Source organism: Bos taurus, chromosome 1, assembly GCF_002263795.3.
Source record: "Bos taurus isolate L1 Dominette 01449 registration number 42190680 breed Hereford chromosome 1, ARS-UCD2.0, whole genome shotgun sequence".
NCBI lineage: Eukaryota > Metazoa > Chordata > Mammalia > Artiodactyla > Bovidae > Bos > Bos taurus.
In genome coordinates this window covers 15,414,850-15,432,421 of record NC_037328.1, presented here as the reverse complement: position 1 = coordinate 15,432,421, position 17,572 = coordinate 15,414,850, and the positions used below count along the sequence as shown (strand labels likewise).

General features: G+C 33.8%; 1 protein-coding gene across 2 annotated transcripts in view; it reads left to right on the top strand.

Moving 5' to 3' along the window:
• The window catches only part of NCAM2 (neural cell adhesion molecule 2), a 564,637-nt gene that overhangs the window by 451,085 nt on the left and 95,980 nt on the right, over positions 1–17,572 (top strand). For both annotated transcript variants that reach the window (XM_002684635.7, XM_024993808.2), the window contains exons 10-11: positions 2,128–2,315; positions 6,880–6,976. In XM_002684635.7, coding sequence (XP_002684681.3) covers positions 2,128–2,315; positions 6,880–6,976 — 285 coding nt within the window. The remainder of the gene's footprint in view (positions 1–2,127; positions 2,316–6,879; positions 6,977–17,572) is intronic.

Below are 17,572 nucleotides of genomic sequence, written 5' to 3'. Positions count from 1 at the left end.
TTGTTCCTGAGGAATTGTCCCAATTTTTTTTCTCTTCAGCAATGTACGATAAAGTCCATGTAACCAAAATGCTGCTAGTACTTGATATTATAAATCTGTTCCTGGGTTGAATAGAAATTCAACTGACCCTGGTTAAAATTACCCCAGATCATCCCATACTTACAACTTAGTACTAGAATAAGCTTGATAGCTTTTACTCCAGAGCCCTCATTCTTAATAACAGAATAACACCTTCCTCACAGGTTATTAAAAAAATACAATAGAATAAAATGTATAAACTTACTGTCATATATAAAGTATTCAATAAGAATGTCATACTTCTATATGATTTTGGCATTAAAAACATACAGTAAAACATACAAAGGACAAGGATATTTAAATAATTATCTATGCATTTGTACCAGAGATTGTAATTCTTCCATTACATATCTGATATATAATCTGCTGATATAACAAAATTGGGAGCAGGTCATTATTAAGTAATTTGAGTAGTAAAGCAAAACTTTTAATTTGTACAATTTTAAATTAATAACTTATCAGGGATATTAAGTTCTAGTTAAAATTAGTAACAAGAATAATCAGTTTAAATACCAGGAACAACAACAACAACAAATATATCAGCAGCATTTTAGCTAACACTTTGTTTCAGTTCAGTTCAGTTGCTGAACTGAACTCTTTGCAACCCCCTGGGCTGCAGCACGCCAGGCTTCCCTGTCCATCACCAACTTCTGGAGCTTACTCAAACTCATGTCCATCAAGTCAGTGAAGACATCCAACCATCTCAGACTCTGTCCTCCCCTTCTCCTACTGCTCTCAATCTTTCCCAGCATCAGGGTCGTCTCCAGTGAATCAGTTCTTTGCATCAGGTGGCCAAAGTATTGGAGCTTCAGTTCAGTATCAGTCCTTCAAATGAATATTCAGTACTGATTTCCTTTAGGACTGACTGGTTTGATCCCCTGGCAGTCCAAGGGACTCTCAAGAGTCTTCTCCAACATCACAGTTCAAAAGCATGACTTTTTTGGTGCTCTGCTTTCTTTATGGTCCAACTCACATCCATATATTGCTACTGGAAAAAAAACATCTTTGACTATATGGACTTTTGTTGGTAAAGTAATGTCTCTGCTTTTTAATATGCTATCTATGTTTGTCATAGTTTTTCTTCCAGGGAGCAAATGTCTTTTAATTTCATGGCTGCAGTTACCATCTGCAGTGATTTTGGAGCCCAGGACAATAAAGTCTGTCACTGTTTCCATTGTTTCACCGTCAATTTACTATGAAGTTATGGGACTGGATGCCATAATCATAGCACTTATTTTAGGATTATGTTTTTTGTTTAAAAATTGTAAACATGAATCCTTTCAATTATATAGTCAGGCTACTGAGACTCAGAAAAGTCATAGTTGATTGGCATTTGGGCTCCATCATACTTCTAGAATGGAACAAACAAAAACATGTCTATGCAGCACAACTAGGTTTTGCAGTTAGGTTTTTACAATGAAATAATATTTTTTTTCTCTTTCTCTCACCTATAATTATAATGGTCTGGTGTAGGGGCCTGAAAATTAAAATAGCATTATAGGAGCTAAAATTCAAATTAACTATTGTTGATTAATTTAAAACATACCTTCTTATTTAATACTGAAAAAGTCACTTTAGGAAATAATTGTTGTGACATTACCATTTAAATTTTATGTCTGCTTTAAGTTTTTTATAGGAGAAATTATATAACTAAGCCAAGGCTGAAAAATGACATAAGACCATAGATTTTATTGTTTTTATCCTAAATTCTCACTTGTAATGAAAGTTGTTCCAGGAATATATTTCACATATGTAGAGAGCCATTAACTTGCTGGATGGAAATTTTTGTCAGATTATTAAAAGCAAACAACTGTTAGTGTTAATATTTCATATTTTAATAATTGGCCAACTTTGAATACTTTATATTAAAATGATTTGATGAATCAGTCAAATTATATATTTTTATGAGTTCTAAAATCACATATTAAATATATGCAATTAGAATTACTGTGGCTTTTTTTGTAGTCAATAATGATTAATATTGTTTATACTAATTAAATGACTATCTTAAAGAAAATGTCTATAATGTTATATTGTATTGCTTTACAGATGCTCCCAAGTTCATATCAAATCAAACAATTTATTACTCTTGGGAAGGAAATCCAATCAATATAAGCTGTGATGTGAAATCAAATCCACCAGCATCAGTCCATTGGAGAAGAGAGAAATTAGTCTTGCCAGCTAAAAACACCACTAATTTAAAGACATATAGCACAGGGAGAAAAATAATATTAGAGGTAAGTCTTCATTATATATCAACAAATTGTATTATTTTGGCAGTTATCTACTATTTTAGAATATATTTAAGTATCTTGATATATAAATTATCTATAATTCTATCCTATATTATGCATATACCATGTTGTGTATATTTCATGTTTATTTGCTTAAAGAGAAATTTTATGCATTTGGGGCATTGCCAATTAATGGTTAGTGTCTCACTATTTACTTATATGGGCTTACTTATATAGATATATGGCTATATAGCAAAAGTCATTATATTTCATGAATTTATATTTTAAAAAAACAATTGTATCACGGAAAAGTAGGGAGAAAGAATGAATAGTTTGTAAGTTATTGAGGGCCAAAGTTCAATTTCAGTGTTGCTACTAGGCATTGAGTTTGTGATTACATCATCCTGCTTCCTGGATCAGCATATATAAATGCTAGCTGCTGGCTACATATTTACAAGTTCCTAAATAAACCTGATTTGCTTGTTCATTGCCTCATTTCATTTTATATTTTATATTAAGGTTGTAGATAATTGTTTTTATACTGCCGAGTACCTGGCCTTTAAATTCTGTTTGAATACAGTATCTTTTATTTATTAATTGTAGATTATGTTTGTATATCAATTTCTAATGTTTATCTGTCTATGACAATGATCATCAGTCCTTCTAATTTATGATGCTTTCATAACAACTGAGAATCTTTCTCAAATAGCACGTTTAGCTAGAAAGATGCTATATTTTCTCTACTAGTTCAATATACATAAATTTTAATAATGCTTGTTTTACAATAACATTTGATATCTTTATTGCATTAACTTAAAAGTGTTCTCACTGGTGCCCTGTTAACTCTTTCACCTAGTAACTGGACTTAGTAAAACATTTGTTTGATGGAATGATTTCAGTATCACTTCCACCAAATGTTTGGATAATTGGTTATCAGAATATTTTGTCTAAATCTATTTCAAATACATTTTTTTTGTATATGTATTAGAAGTATTTATTGGCAAATTGACAGAGAACTCAGTTTCACAAAGACTTTTGACCAGATTCAACTGCACTTTTTCGTATTTAACCATAGAAAATTTAGGTTAGGTTTGGGGGAGTGTATTAGTGTGATAGGGCTGCCATAACAAAACAACACAGACTGGGTGGCTTAAAAAATAGAAACTATAATTTTTCACACATTTCTGGAAGCTAGAAGTCCAATATCCAGGTGCCAGAAGGACTGGTTTATTGCAAGTCTCTCCTTGGTTTGTGGATGGATGTCTTCTCACTGTTACTCATATAACCTTCCCTCAGTGTAGGCAGAAAAAGAAGAGAAAATGCTCCAATGTCTTTTCTTCTTATAAGAATACCAGGCCCCACTCTTGCGATCTCCTTTGCCTTCTTAAAGTCCCTACTTCCAAATATAGTCACATTAGAGATTAGGGTTTCAGAATTTGATTTTTGTCAATAGCCATGATTCAGTCCAGAACAGGTAGATTTACATTCATGTTTAAATGACAGACTAATCTGTAATTTCAGCTTGACTTCATCTTGCCACTTTTCAGATTCTGGAATAGCTCATAATTCTTCATAGTTGATATGAGCAACGATTTATAAATTGACATTTAAGTATTTTATTAATATAAAGTTCTCATGTCATTTCTGCAAGAATGCCATTTCTCTCAATGCAAAAATCAAAACTAAGGAATTTTTGCTTATACATAGCCAAGGAACCTGTTTCTTAGGGCACTGACCTTGAGCATAAAATTTTTATGTGTATACTACTTTCAAAAATTAAGTTTAAATCCTGAATAAATAATACAGATGTATAACAAAAACAACTTAATATACTAAAGCAAAATAACAATAACAACAATAAGAAGAATCAGTAATAATGTTACTAATTTTGAATTAGTAGCATATATAGTTCCTTAGGATGTACATTATAATGATTTTTCTCTATAAATTATTACAGTAGTTACATAATTGATAATACTTAAGAACATATAAAAATAAAAATAAATTTTCCAATTAATAATAATCTGGTTAATAGTAGATTCCTTGAATTAACAGTTTTTTCCTTTGATTACATACATATGTTCATTTTTTAATGTGAATTTAAAAAAATAACAAAACATTCTATAAATCCTTTTGGTTCTTGCCAATAAATGTATTTCTCAAGGCCTTACAGATTTAGTCATTTGTTTTCCCTAAGTGTTCCCCTGAGGTAATAGGACAGCTTTTTAATATTTGAGAAAATTTGATTCAGAAAGTTTCTAATAGGTAGACTGGAATAATATTCTGCCCTTAAGTGTTTAGGAAAGAACTCACAAATTCCTTTATTAACATTGTTCTCTCAGTTAATATTTTGGTGTTAAAAACTACACTTGGTATTTTATAATGTTCTATCAAAGCCCAACATCTGAAGTAAACTTGAATTATTTTAACTGCATATTAAAATATGAAGTAGTATCCTAAGTAGATGTTTCTAGTACTTATTGAATAAATACAAGTAACATTTTATATATTAAATATAGTTAATATGAATATATATGAATTATATACCTTTGTTATATATTATTATGCATTTTGATAAAATTATCTATTATTTCACTATGCTGGCATTGAACTTTTAAAAACCACTTGTTGGACTCTACTGCTTTCCTAGAATATACGAAATAGGCTGGAGGGGACATGATTTGGCCCAGTTGTGTGATCTGTGTTTTTTTAATAGTCTGTGCTACTAGGGATCATTTCTCTATTTGTTAATCATAGAGCATGATAAAGAAACTACTTATTTCGGCTAAAATTACAAAGACTTTGTCTTTTGATAAGTGAACTCCCAGGAACATAAAATCAAAGCTGAACTGAGCCTTTTAAAATGTGTTCCAGTTAAAATAGGTATATTTAAGTTACTTTATGGATCTTGAGGAACTGTACAATAGTCAGGATTCTTTGTCACATCCGTCCTGTATTTGCATTGCCTTTATTCAGTACACATTCTTCCCTTTGGGATATACAAATGACTTTCTCATATATTTGTAGAATAAAGACATTTTTAGTAAACTTTCTGAGTAGTAAAATTGTTTTCTAGTTAACCTAGCTTATTATAACCTGAATATATGAAAAATTAATATTTTAGTCATTTAAAAGTACTTATATATGGGCTGTTAAAGCTTCTAGTCCTTAGAGCTATAATCTATTCCTAGATGGACATCTGACTAGAAGATGAATGACACGGCTTTTTGTACCCTTTCAGAATTATCACCTTCAATGGACTTCCAAATTGCACTTGTAGTTAATAGCCTCCCATTATCACAAAACCATTTTCCCCTTTTGGGATAGACTTGAAATTAACAGCAACTCTATTGTACGCTTATTCTCTCTTAATAACAGTTACTGGAATTGAAAATTATATCTTTACGATCACCAAATCTCTTTTCTGAATTGATACTTCAGAATTTTCGTACATTAGAATTACAGGGTTGGTCCCACTGTTCAACAATAGAATCCCAGAAGGTTAACTTAATTATGGATTTCAAGTGTGTAAGGACTGAGGTCAACTATTTTCCACCTAAACTGAAAGAGAATGATAGGAATTGAACAACAGTAGGGGCAAGATACATTATTAGATACCAAGATACTATGCCTGCCAACAGGGATTGGTACACAGGGAAATATTTTCTTGCAAAATACCTTCCTGAAAGATTTTTATTTTAAATATATCCTCACCCTTTCTTAATATTTTATGTTTAATAAAATCATAAGAGGAAGAGAAAGCTGTGGTATTTTGAACCTTTCTTAAACTTTAAACCTGCCTGATCGAAGACAGCAAGGTAGAAAACAGAGTTAACAATGCTTTTGTTACAAGATTCCTATTTTTAGTCATTTGTAGCAATTGCAGAATATATATTTTTCAATCGGTACTATTTTCTGTACTTTACATATATAAATATCTGATGATTTTTCGCTTGAATACATGAAACAAAAAGGTAGTATTTATCTACTTAATAAATCGATAGACTAGCTGTAATTTACCTGGTCCTATGGTGGGTTAGTGGAGAAGGCAATGGCACCCCACTCCAGTATTCTTGCCTGGAAAATCCCACGGACAGAGGAGCCTGGTAGGCTGCAGTACATGGAGTCGCTGGGAGTCGGACAGGAATGAGCAACTTCACTTCCACTTTTCACTTACATGCATTGGAGAAGGAAATGGCAGCCCACTCCAGTGTTCTTGCCTGGAGAATCCCAGGGATGGGGGAGCCTGGTGGGCTGCAGTCTATGGGGTCACACAGAGTCGGACACGACTGAAGCCACTTAGCAGCAGCATGGTGGGTTAGAGTCCATGGGGTCGCAAAGAGTTGAACAGGACCGAGCACCTAAGCACATGGACACACATGGATAGTACAAAACTATGGATTATATCTTAAAAGGAGAGAATGCTTACTTGATACAGAAAAAAGAGTTATGACAAGTTTTCAGTAATTGTATATATATGAAGATGATAGTGATGCTACAGACTATTTTAAAACTTCTGTGATATTGTTTTAAAATTGTGAAACTTTTATTATTATAATTATTTTAGATTGCACCTACATCCGATAATGACTTTGGACGATATAATTGCACAGCTACTAATCGTATAGGAACAAGATTTCAAGAGTATATTCTTGCTTTGGCTGGTAAGTATAACGTAGTAATTTCTGATATCTCATAAAATATTTCCTGAAGTAAATAGTTTTTATATTTTCATAATCCTGATACAGGTTACTATGAGAAAGATAGAACTGGTGCTTAAAATATTGTAACAGTTCTGTATGATACAGTGAGGGCTTAGATTGTATTCACTAATCAAGATTAGTTTTCATTCTCATTCCCCCAACTTTATATATGACACATCTACGAAAGTGTTAGGAAACATATGTCTTAAGAAATCAAACTATATTCATGTAAAGTAAAAATCTTGTCAAAAATACCAATAAAATATATCTTTAGAGTAATTAAAATTAATCTGTTTTAAAATTCTAAATTGAAAGAATAAACAGTAACTTTATTGTTAAAATTTAGAGTTATGTAATTTGCTGAAATATGTTTCATTTTGTATATATAAAAACATTCCAGTTCTTCCCTTAAAGCTTAAAATATATAGATAAAATATCATGCAGGTTAAAGTTTACCTTAACTAGAAATCTAGCTATGTTTTTATTTGTATTTATATTATATATATATATTTATATTTATGTATATATATATAAACACATATAGATTTTGCCATTAGTACAAGACTACTTAGAAATCTGGAAATATCCATGTTTATACTTATAAAGTTCAGATGATGTAAATATAATTTATTGTCTTCTAGGTCCAGGTAGGGAAATATCAGAAAATCATTATACTATTATATTTTAATAGAATAAATAACTTTCATGAAAATATTTTGAAACTTTTTCAAATAAATTATATAATATAAAATATTAAATAAATTATATAAAGTTAAATTATATAGCTGTAATTTTATATTGTTATGAAGTATTTCTTTTGATATGTAGATATATCTTAAAGTCATTAGTTGTGAAGATCAAAAGGGAAATTTAAAAGTTATGAAGCTAATAATAATCAAATTATTATGTAACTGGAAAACCTGCTCTTCTCCAATTCAAGTTTTATTGTACTACATTATGGGTAAAGGAAGAGAAGGATTCTGTGGAGAGCTTTTAGGGAAGGAAATGATAAGGAACAAGTTAAAATTAGAAGGAGTTAATATAGAAAGGAAAAGAGGCAGAAAATGATGAAATAAGGGAGAATATAAACCAGAGTGTACTGTCTACCAGGAAGTCATTAGAAAACTAATCTCAATGAAAATCATTGGAAGTAGACTGCATGCAGTTAGTCATATGAATAAATCTTTGTACAAGCAAACTAAATTCTAGAAAATGAAATGTGTTAAATCACATCAAATTCATTTATAATAAATTGAAGTATTAATTGTAGTAATGAGAAGCATCCACTACTCATGTCAATTCCAAGCTTTAGAAAATTAGGCAAATGTCCTTGTAGAAACTGTTTATAAATAATATCTAGACATATGATTGCTATATATATTATAGTTAATATAATATAAATATATTAACATTGATGTACTATTATATATTGCTTTTTTGAAAAATGACCCCATTTTCTATAAGGTAGAACTTGATAAATGACCTTTTAAAATTTTTTTTAGTTTTTGGAAATTCATAATTCAAGAAACTATGAAATATAGAACATTATACTGATGAGATTTAAAGTCTTATTGAATTCATTACATAATATCTATGTAGTTTCATATGTCATGTATTTCCAAAATATATTCTCTATTCTTCCTTTCTTTCCTTCCTTTTTTTTTCCTCCTGAATAATTAAGTCCTACATCTGGCTTCCCTGGTGGCTCAGATGGTAAACAATTTGCCTGCAATGCAGGAGACGCAGGTTCAATCCCTGGGTTGGGAATATCCCCTGGAAGGAAATGGAGGCAATCCACTGCAGTATTCTTGCCTGGAGAGTTCCATGGATGGAGGAGCCTGGTGGGCTACAGTCCATGGGGTCACAAAGAGTCAGACATGACTGAGTGACTAACATTTTCACTTTCATTTTTCACATCTGAGCAAAGTGGGTGTTTTTTTGTGGATAGGGTAGGGCATGGCAATCCAGCATATGATGTTTAACACTGAATGTAGTGAATGGAGTTAAATGGTTTTCATTTGTTCAGTGTGAGGTGTTGGAAGTCAGGCTCGGTGAAAGGATGTGCCTGTTTTAAGACAGAGACAGCAACCCAGAGAAGAGTATGGGAGCCTGATCAGAGTAAGGAGAGTTTTCAATAAAGAAATGGGGGCAGTGATGAATGATTAATTTCTGAAGTTTGTAGGGTTAGCATGGCTAATAAAATCAATATAATTATCTCACCTTTGGGGAAGAGATCAGTAAATGCAAAAATTAGAATGATCCAGAGTTGATGATTGGGTATTGGGAGTACTCTGGTCTTGTGTACATAGCTGGATAGAGAAAAGAAGTGGAGGTGTGTGTGTGTGTGTGTTCAACCACTTCTACAGGGAGCTTCCTTTTGCCAGGAATGTGATTTAGAAAAGAATTTTTAAGATAATTCTACACACTGAGAGAACTTGAGAGCTACAACATCCCAGTAACAAAAGAGCATGCTTGGCAGCCAGATCTTAATTTTTAAGTATCATTCTTCACTATGAGTGTTGCCAAAGCTATGGTTTTTCCAGTAGTCATGTGAGAGTTAGAACATAAAGAAGGCTGAGCACCAGAATTTGATACTTTTGAATTGTGGTGCTGGAGAAACTCTTAAGAATCCCTTGGACAGCAAGGAGATCAAACCAGTCAATCCTAAAGGAAATCAACCCAAAATGTACATTGTAAGGACTGATGCTGAAGCTAAAGCTCTAATACTTTGGCCACCTGATGTGAAGACTGGACTCATTGGAAAAAGACCCTCACGCTGAGAAATACTGAAGGCAAAGGGTGGAAATGGTAGCAAATAGAGTCACTGACTCAATGGCCATGGATTTGAGCAAACTCCAGGAAATAGTGAAGGACAGGGAAGCCTGGCGAGCTGCAGTCCTTGGGGTCATAAAGATTTGGACATGACCTAGCAACTGAACAATAACAGCAGCTGAGAGTAGCTAGGTCTCTTTTTAAAACTGGCTAATTCTAGGACATCATAGATGATGAATGCACAGTAGTATCTGATACTGGGATAACAATCTTAATTATTATGGACATTGTATTTTATTAAACAATTCATAAATTTCACTTGATTTGCCACTTTTTTCCTTCAAGTCTTTTCCTACCTCCTTTTTTCACACAAGCTAATACTAGGAGACCTGCTGAGGTCTCCTGCACTATGCTTCACAGCTGATTTGTTTTAATCTCAGTTCAGGACTCTGTACTTACCCCTATTAAATTTCATCTTGTCCATTTGAACTCATCCTTTTAACTTACTGAGATCTTGTCAAATCCAATATTTTTGCTCTCTTTCCAGGATTGATTTAATTCACAAATACCATGAGGCAGTCATTTGCATTTTTACCTATGTCATGGTTCAGTCTATGCAAGTCATTTTTAAGAATAGAGACCTTCTTACAGGTTAAATTGGATCAATTGAACAGAATTCTGTTGATATGTAATTATAGTCAATCTACTTGCCCTTGTACCTGGACTACATTTTATCTAGACCCTTGTTCCATAAAATATGAAAGCAGCTTGAAATCAGTTCATTGGAAAATACACTTTCTCCAACTAAATATAAAACTAAGTTTCTCTTCAGTTCAGTTCAGTTCAGTCGCTCAGTCGTGTCTGACCCTTTTCGACCACATGAACCGCAGCAGGCCAGGCCTCCCTGTCCATCACCAACTCCAGAGTTCACCCATCTCCATTGAGTCAGTGATGCCATCCAACCATCTCATCCTCTGTCGTCTCCTTCTCCTCCTGCCCTCAGTCTTTCCCAGCATCAGGGTCTTTTCAAATGAGTCAGCCCTTTGCATCACGTGGCCAAAGTATTGGAGTTTCAGCTTGAAAATCAGTCCTACCAATGAACACCCAGGATTGATCTCCTTTAGGATAGACTGGTTGGATCTCCTTGCAGTCCAAGGGGCTCTCAAGGGTCTTACTTCTCCAATACCACAGTTCAAAAGCATCAATTCTTTGACACTCATCTTTCTTTATAGTCCAACTCTCACAGCCATACATGAACACTGGAAAAACCATAGCTTTAACTAGATGGACCTTTGTTGGCAAAGTAATGTCTCTGCTTTTTAGTATCCTATCTAGGTTAGTCATAACTTTCCTTCCAAGGAGTTCAGTTCAGTTCAGTCGCTCTGTCTGACTCTTTGCGACCCCATGAATCACAGCCGCCAGGCCTCCCTGTCCATCACCAATTTCGGAGTTCACTCAAACTCACGTCCATCGAGTCGGTGATGCCATCCAGCCATCTCATCCTCTGTAGTCCCCTTTTCCTCCTGCCCCCAATCCCTCCCAGCATCAGAGTCTTTTCCAATGAGTCAACTCTTCGCATGAGGTGGCCAAAGTACTGGAGTTTCAGCTTTAGCATCATTCCTTCCAAAGAACACTCAGAACTGATCTCCTTTAGAATGAACAGGTTGGATCTCCTTGAAGCCCAAGGGACTCTCAAGAGTCTTCTCCAGCACCACAGTTCAAAAGCATTAATTCTTCAGCACTCAGCTTTCTTCACAGTCCAACTCTCACATCCATACATGACCACTGGAAAAACCATAGCCTTGACTAGACGGACCTTTGTTGGCAAAGTAATATCTCTGCTTTTGAATAATAGTATCTAGGTTGGTCATAACTTTCCTTCCAAGGAGTAAGCGTCTTTTAATTTCATGGCTGCAGTCACCATCTGCAGTGATTTTGGAGCCCAGAAAAATGAAGTCAGCCACTGTTTCCTCATCTATTTGGCATGAAGATATGTGACTGGACGCCATGATCTTAGTTTTCTAAATGTTGAGTTTTAATATGTAATTTTCAATATGTATTATTTAATATGTAAGTTTCTCTTACATAATCAATTTTGAGATATCTAACCTGAAAAATCTACATCTGTCTCTTTTTTCCTATACTATAAGGGAAAGTTTTGTCTTTGAAAATTACCTGGCTTATAGTAGATTTAGATGAATTATTGAATGTATTAAGGGTTCAAAATGCGTCATTTGATTTGCTTATGAGTCATAGTTGTGTGTATGTGCTTAGTCGCTCTGTCGTGTCCGACTCTTTGCAACCTCATGGACTGCAGCCCGCCAGGCTGTAGTGTACCTGACAGTTATAAAAGTAAATGAACAAATAAAATTGAAAACAATTATTCAGAAGTTTAGTGTCACTACCTGTGAGGAGAAAATTTTAAACATATGTGATCAAATGATGTTAAAAGATCAATAGAATAATGATTTGATTTGGAATTTGGAGCAAACCAGGTGGGTAATGATATGAGGAATTTACAGTTTCAGATGTGCTACAGATTGGCTATAATGTTAGATTAAGCTCACAATTGAAATAGGAAAAATATATAAAATTTATTGTAAATAATAGGCCACTCAGAGCCGAAGCAGATGAAAGCCATTTCAGCATTATCCTTGAGGTGAATGCAGTTGATATATACACTCTGCATGGTAGGGTCTTACTAAATCTAGGAAACTCAATTCTTTATATGAGAATTCCCTTAATATTTGGGACCTTTATCAGGTGGAAATTGATAAATAAACCAGGAAATAATATTTTAATATGGAGACATGGGTGGTTATAAATTTATTTGAGAAACAGGGGAGAGGGAAGGCATGAGATAGCCACCAGTCTTCTGACTTCAAGGTCTTAATATACCTCAAGTGAGGTCCAAAGTCAAGTCTGCAACTGCTTATCAGAGGTCAAGAAACTTTGCAGTCAAGCTACCCTTCTACTGATTTCACAGCCCCCGGCACCAGAAATTGAATAGACTGTGGAGTAAGGAGTCGAGGTACTTCTGTAATCCACATCTGTATGTCCTCTTGTCCACATGCGCCTGCTCAGAAGAATAGGAATGACACTCACACTGGTTTAGCATGTTAAACCATGAGGATGTGCCACTCATCCTAAATGCCTTTATGGTGGTAACAACCATAGCAGCAAGTGAGCCCAGGGAATAAAGATTTTAGCCTTCCATTTCTTTTGGTAAAGAGGAGTAGCATAGTGATAGAAATGGAGGAGGGGTATCATATGAAAGTATTTGAGATAAGGATTCAAACACCATTTTAGAAAAATTGATTACAAATATTAAGAAAAAATATTTTAAAATTCTTACAAGATTGACAAATTGTTCTGATTGATCTAAGTTAAGTGATACTATACCCTCACTGCTGGGGAAAGAGCTGAGTCAGTGTCTCTGAACCACTGTATCTTAATTGCCATTTTCCCAGCAATCCAGGAAACCAAAGTTTCAGAAATAAAGATGTTGGGGTAGAAACTCAAAACAGCTAAGTTGTGTGATAGGGAAACTAAAGAGCTTGTTGTCTGAGAAGGGAGTAGAACTGCAGAAATCTTTTTAATTCATCGTAATAAGACAGAGAAGAAAGCGAGACTGAAAGTCCAAAGAAAAATAAAAGGAAGAGAAGAGCTCCCTGATGACAGTGTTCTGCAGAAAAGTAAAAGTAATATTATTCCAAGATGAAGAGTTTGGCCTTGGAAAAATCAGAGGTTGGATATCCATGAATCCAGAAGTGATAGGGTGCAATATGAGTGAATGAACATCATGATTTCTATAAGCCCCTACCTAATCCTGACTCCTGAAGAAATACTGTTTTTTAATCTCATGATTCATAATCAAGTTGAAAATGTTTTTTAAAAATTTACTTACCCAAATTATCCTTTATAAGTACATTATATTCTTCAACTCTTTTCCTCCACATGAATATCTTGGGGCATGTGCTTTCAAGATTCTGCTTTATAGGGAGTATCTTCATTTTAGGATGCTGTTTTGTTGTTGGGCAGGGGAACATAACATTTGATGTATTGTTTTGAATTTGTTTCCAAATATCTATGTGTATCTATCTGTATATATATATATATATATATATATATATATATATATATATAGAGAGAGAGAGAGAGAGAGATACATATAGATATGTATATATAAATATACATACACATATATATCTGCTTATTGCCCTCTTCCTTATTAATCAGGTTGTTTATACTCTAACTTTACTTACTAGTTCCATTTTATTTAATTGTATTGTTTTATTTTATCAGAATTAAAGTCAGAGAAGCAACTCCTCTTATTATTCCTTTACCTGTTACAACGTATAAATGATTACCAAGAAAGATTTTTTATGTTTTCTCCTTTATACTTTGATCAAACTATGACCTTAGATATATGCTTAAATATCAAAATTTACATCAATATTATTTAGACACTGAGAGCTGTTTTAAAGAAAGGGTAAGTGGAATGATATTTGTAAATACCCTGTGATATATATCCCCATTAACTTACCCACACAACAGCAACTTTAATGCTGTTATTATTAACATTTTGCTTAAAATAAAACTGATACTAAATGAGTTTTATTTGCCTAGAATCATACATCAACTTCACAGACGATCCCTATGTGACTCCTGGACTGTGACAGCAACTCTTTGCTACTATACACAGCAAAAATTTCTAAGCTGAATCTCAGTATTGTATCTTTTACCGACCAGTTTACTGAATATTGAAAGATGTCAGTGGATACAAAATAAAGTGATAGTAAGAATGTGGTTATCAGGGAAGGATAGCAAAACTATGATGACTAATATTTACTAAGTGCGTATTATTAATGTATTTCAGGTTCTGGTTTACATGTTTTTCATTAGTTAATGCAAGTAACATCCCTAGCGTGGACGTTATTCTAATCTCCATTTTGGGGAGAAAAATACTGACTGTGGAAAAGATTAACAGACATGTCCAGGGTTGCAGCTGACAAAAGGCCAGACTTTGGATTTATAGATTCTGATGATATATATCCAGGCTTTTCACCCAATCCTATGTTGGTACTAGTAGAGATGAAAAGGAAAAGTAAATATAAATAAAGTGTTTGTACAATTATGCTTTTTATTCATTTAGTGATAGGTGGCATTCTTTAGTTATTGAGATGGAATGATGGGAGCATTGTGAATGAAATTCAACATCCACAGTCCCCATTTGAAACAGTGGGTTGTGTTTGATCATCTTTTAAAATATGATCTTTTGCTTGAATACACCCAGTGAGGTTAGATATTTCAGGATCTTGAAAGCCAGACAGAAAAGTCTAAGTTTGAGGTTGTAAAGAGGAGGAAGCTCCTGAATATCTCCTCAGGAAAGTAACATGATCAGAGTGGTCTTTAGAAATATTGATTTTGCATTTCCATGCCATATGGATTCAAACTTGGTGGGCTGTCCAACAGAAGAGGAAGCTGAGAGCCACTAATGGCATTTCAGGAAGAAGCATATGGGGCATGGGCTTTGGAGTTCACAGTGCAAGCAGGAATGAAAAGATGTTGTTATTCATTTGCTAAGTGGTATCTGACTCTTTGAGACACCAAGGGTTGTAGCACGCCAGGCTTCCCTGTCCTTCACCATCTCACGGAATTTTCTCATCTCAAGAATTAAAATGCAAGAAAAATAAAAATAACTTTGTGACTAATGCTGATGTATATATCAGAGGTAGGATCAAGAATGAATGTGATTATGAAACAATTGAGAAAGTGGAGAGAAGAATTAGAGGTGTTAGTTTAGGTGTCAGGCACTATTTACTTGGCCAAAATCTGTACCTCTATATCATATTTTTAATTGATGAAAATTGTAATTTATCATATATTTCCTGAGGCCTGAGTATAGCCCATCACTTTTTTTCAACAGTTCATCTGTGTATATATGTATGTATATATGCTTGCATGTATAAATTGTGTATAGCAAATATTTTTTCCCTTTCCTCAAGAAATTCATAATTTAGTAGCCATTGGGTGGTTGGACATATAAAATCAGATTTTATCTAAAAAAAGATTTTAGAGCTTCAAATTACAAGCACACTTTTCTTTTTAGTCAGGTAAGAGAAAGAAGAAGCCAACAAAAAATAAATGTAAATGAAAACCGAGCTAAGAGTCAAGAGGTCTGAGAATAGATAGAAAAAATACCCACTCACCTATACTTTTGTGATGGTACATTTATGCTAAGACTAAAGGTTCAGTTGGTGTACGATATCAGAGTATACAGCTTAGCAAATGGTGCATACTTCTGTACTAAGGGTAAGAACCCCAAACTGTGTACATACCATAGGGTCAAAGGTGGGAGCCCTTTGACCCTCTCTCTGCATGCGTGCTCAGTCTCAGTTATGTCCAACTCTTTGCGACCTCTGGGCAGTATCCCACCAGGCTCCTCTGTCCATGGGATTGTCCAGGCGAGAATACTGAAGCAGATTACCATTTCCTGCTCTAGGGGATCTTCCTGACTCAGGGATCAAACCTACGTCTCCTGCATTGGCAGGCAGATTCTTTACCTCTGAACCACCTGGGAAGCTCTTCCAGCCTCCACTAGTACTTAAAAACTTTTCTTTTGAAATGTGCCCTCAAACTAAATGTTGTTGCTGTGATGCCCAACTTAGTCCTAATTGATGTTACAGAGTCACTCAACACCGGCTCAGTCTTACGTGGAACAATCAATATGTGTTTGTTTTCCCTCTTCTGCATACTTTAGATCAAACCTACAGCTGAAAAGAAACTTTGGTTATAACCTAGTGATTAAAGAAACTTTTCTTTACCATCTAAGCCACCAGGAAAACCCTGTAAAATTATAATAATGTTTGTATATGACAGCTTAAATAAATTATTAAGATAACTTAAAATGTCTATTTCCAGGTAATATTTTCATAGTTGTATGACTTTGGGATGCATCCATATTCTGCATATTTATTTCTGAACCTTAGAGTTTTAGTATAATGCACTTCATAGGACTGCCAAATAATTTGCAATCACTAATTAGACCTGAAATGTACACTGTTGCATTTCTTTACAATATGAATATCCAAAAGGCCATAAACCTGACCTCTTGGCTCTTGTCCAGTGTCATTTGTAAGACATATTTTTATGTGATCTACAGTGCTCTCTTTTAACTCTAGCAAATAAGGCACATTTGACTCTTGACAGCCATTAGAGATTTTTATATGAATGTTTGATTATACTGAATCAAAAATTTACAATTACTGCATTATTCTCAATCAAGTGATTTTCGTTTTGTAAAGTTTATTCCTGAGATGGAAGTATATACTTAATTTACATATTTATAAAATACCTATATATAATTTACCTAAATTGTATATATTTCTAATCTTTATGATTTTTTTCAAATGTGATATTGAAGAAAGACTGAGACAGAGAGACAGAAGGGACAGAGAGAAATTCCTTTAATGTTTAACATGTCTCTAATTGCTCATGTTTTCAGAGCAGAGGTTTCATTGATTTCCTCATCAAGACTTTTTTCTCTCTTACACTCTCCTGTTGCTTGTTTGGCCTTTCAGATAATTCTTTACAAGGCTTTGTGTACTAGAAAATACAATGAAGTTTCACCCAAAGGTATCTGCTCAAGGGTATCTTCTTGTGTTTGAAGTAATATGAGTAAAGGATTATTACAAAGCACATAGAAAAAAGATTTTGTAACTGTTTCCTTTAATTGCAGGGATTAAAATGTAAATATCTCAACTAAAGGATTAAAACTTAAAT